The following is a 3,174-nucleotide window of genomic DNA, read 5'->3' on the forward strand; positions in this document are numbered from 1 at the left end:
AGATTTCATAGACATTAGGGCTGGAAGGGACCTCGGGAGATCATCGAGTCCAGCCCCCTGCCCAAAGGGCAGGAAGTCAGCTGGGGTCATAGGATCGCAGCAAGATAAGCATCCAATTTACTCTTGAAAAATATACTCAGTTAAAATATACCAGAAACTTACCTGATTTCTCCTCCACTGGGAAACTAATGTGCAACGACTTAGAATTTTGCTACCAGTTGAGAGAGGATTAAAACTGGTGGAAGAAGATTTTCTTAATTCATTCATAGCATGTGCCTGTGGTGCCTGTATGTCTTGGATGACTTCCACTGAAGTCACCTAGTGTAAGAGCCTTACCTACAGTGGGGTCTCCATCGGACACAAAGACGATCATAGAGACCGAGTTGGGGTCCAGCATTCCTAAGTTTTTGGCTTCATTTAGAATGAATGTTGCTCGAAGAAGAGCTTCATTGATGTTTGTACCTGTTAAAGAGGCAATGAAAAGCATGGCTGCTATTCACAGAATCACAGAAAAAAGTAGGTCTGGAGCAAACCTTCAGAAGTCATCTAGTCCAGCCGTCTGCTCAAGGCAGGATCACATCTATCCCATACAAGTCCTTGTCTAACCCATTCCTAAAACTGCATAATCAATGCTGCTACAAGGCATATTTCCCAAAGACACAAAAACATCCTCACCTGCCACAAGTAAAGCAAGGGGATGAGGGCTCCCAGCATCCCACTGCTGTAAGGGTTGTTAAAATGCACCCAACGTAGTCACTCAATTCATTGTCCCTTCTTTTAAATAAAGGTTAATACTGAAAAAGTAACGTTATTAGCCCCTGTGGACAAAGACTTCTGGGAAGCACTGAGCACCGAAAAGAGCTGCCATTTAGACCCATAAAGTGAAATAGGATTCTGTCCCAAGGGTCAAAGATCTCTGACTTCTCTTAGTGATGTTCTTCAATGGTTAATCCCTCTATTGATAAAGACATGTGCCTGAATTCTAGTCTGAATCTGTCTGGCTTAAATTGCCAGCCATTTGTTCTCATTATGCATTTTTTCCATCCCATTAAGAGCCCTTTAATAGCCAGTATTTTCCTCTGGGGAAGGTACCATGTATCCCATAAGCAAATCCCCCGCCTTTTTTTTTACCTTCCTTTGGCTGAGCTAAGCAGATCAAGCTCTTTCAGCCTTACACCTACATTTCATTTGGTTCCTGTAGCAAGGCACTAGGGTGCCCCTGCTCCTTTATGAGGGCAAACAACAAGAAAGGCAGCTTGCAGGTGCCCAGAGGGGCTAATTGGAGAGTCACCTGGAGCTATATAAGCCCAAAGCCTCAGCTGGGTAGGCAGTCTTACACTGGCAATCATGAAGGGAGGAGCTCCTGGCAGCAGAGTAGCAGGACTCCTGAACTAATAGTAGAGCTGATTAAGAAACTCTGCAGACTAGGAAAGCAAGGAAAAGGTACTTGGGGCAGAAAGGGGCTGTTATCTATAGGAAGGTGGTCTTGGTTAAGCTCAGAGAGAGTTTGGGTGCCTGCTAGAAGATGCAGGTGCTTTTTATTTAGTTGCCCCTGGGTTTAGCCTTGAGGTCTGCTGGGGGCAGGCTCAAAGCCTATTTAGAGAATGGGTAACCCTGGATCCCAGAGGTGTAGAGAGAGAGTGGGGTCCAACAGTGGGTTCAGGATCCTAGGGAGAGGCTGAGACATGGACCAGAGGGTCCCTGGGCCCAGAGAGGGGGCTGAGCATGGGACCAGGGGGTCCCTTGGCCCGAAAAGGGGGCTGAGCATGGGACCAGGGTGCCCAGAGCTGATGGGGGCCAAATTGTGGGAAATCAACATCATAAGTGGTAACACCCATGAGGTATGGGGTGTGGTGTAGGGGTGGACAGAGCCCTGCATTGTGCTCTTAAGGCTACAGGTGCCTCGAGCGGGGCAGACAGGAAGGGAGGTCCTGTGAAGTGACAGCTGAGACCAGGAAGGTCCGGGAGGGATCTGTTAGTGACTTGCAAAGTTTAAGTTTCACTCTAAGGCTGTTGAGCAGCCCCCCTTACATAATCCTCAATAAGATCAAGGCATGGGGGGTGAGCAATCTAGGGAGGTCCACTTTATAGCCCAAGCTGGGCAGGAGATGCATGACTATCAGGGGCATCACAGCTGCCCCGGTGCTTGAACCTGGTACAGTTCCCCATTGACTTCAATGGCTCTTCCGTGCACTGTCTCCAATCTTGAAACCTCCTTTTAACAATGTGACACAAGACTGGGATGCAGAGCTCCAATAAGAGTCTCACCACTACTCTAAACAGAGGCAAAAACAATTTCTAGTTCTTGAGCATCAGCCACAAAAGCATCCATCTTATGCTTGTAGCCTGTACCACCCATACTGCTTCTGCACCACTGGTATACATCCACCAATGACAGTGGAGTTAGTCTTACCAGGATGGAGAAAATGAGTCACTACCATGACATAGTACAGTAGAGACCAAACTTTCTGGCAAGCATGACACAAATTGGGCCTGTATCCTCCATGAGTACCACTCCAATTCCTTTCCGCTGCCTGATCTGCTGCTCTGCTTTCTGCCCCCAGCCCTATCTACCTGTCCCCTTATTTGCTGCCTTCCCCTTTTCCCTCTCATACTGTGTGAATGGGAAACCAGGGCACCCTGTTACCAAACACGCTTACCCCCATTAGGATGGATTCCCTGGATGTAGTTCTTGGCCTCGTCAATCTGTGATGGAGTGGCTTCAACTAAACCATCCCTCCAGCATCGGACATTGTGGTTGAAATCAAGGAGAGAAAACTGATCTGAAGGCTGTAGCTGACCCAGAATGGCCTTCATTGCTTCAACGGTCTGAGAAAGGAGTTCACAGTCACAGGCATTTTTACGGGTTTCTGTTCTTCAAAGCATCCTATAAGAATTAGCTATTTGATATTTAAAGATGTGAGTGGTGGGCAGAGACTGGAAGCTTTTATCCATCTCTCTCTCTCTCCCCTTAGTTTCTTTGCTCTTTGGAAAATGTAGCTTCCTTCGGAAGAAGCTGGCAAAATCAAAGTGGGTCTTTCCTATCCTGGGTTAATGCCAGTCACCAGAGAGAGAGAGAGAGAGAGAGAGAGAGTAGCAATGAGTGAACACAGCATGGCCCAGGGGAGAACAACACATGGGGATAGGTAGGTACTATGGTTAGGAGAGCCATGG

At 47.5% G+C, this 3,174-nt stretch overlaps 1 protein-coding gene across 1 annotated transcript in view; it reads right to left on the reverse strand.

Moving 5' to 3' along the window:
- Positions 1-3,174, reverse strand: part of ITIH2 (inter-alpha-trypsin inhibitor heavy chain 2) — a 46,915-nt gene that overhangs the window by 21,122 nt on the left and 22,619 nt on the right. Inside the window, exons 10-11 of the mRNA XM_019543740.1 lie at positions 2,661-2,829; positions 337-462 (exon numbers count right to left, since the gene is read on the reverse strand). Coding sequence (XP_019399285.1) covers positions 337-462; positions 2,661-2,829 — 295 coding nt within the window. The remainder of the gene's footprint in view (positions 1-336; positions 463-2,660; positions 2,830-3,174) is intronic.

Source organism: Crocodylus porosus, unplaced genomic scaffold, assembly GCF_001723895.1.
Source record: "Crocodylus porosus isolate Cpor-Errol unplaced genomic scaffold, CroPor_comp1, whole genome shotgun sequence".
NCBI classification, from domain to species: Eukaryota; Metazoa; Chordata; order Crocodylia; family Crocodylidae; genus Crocodylus; species Crocodylus porosus.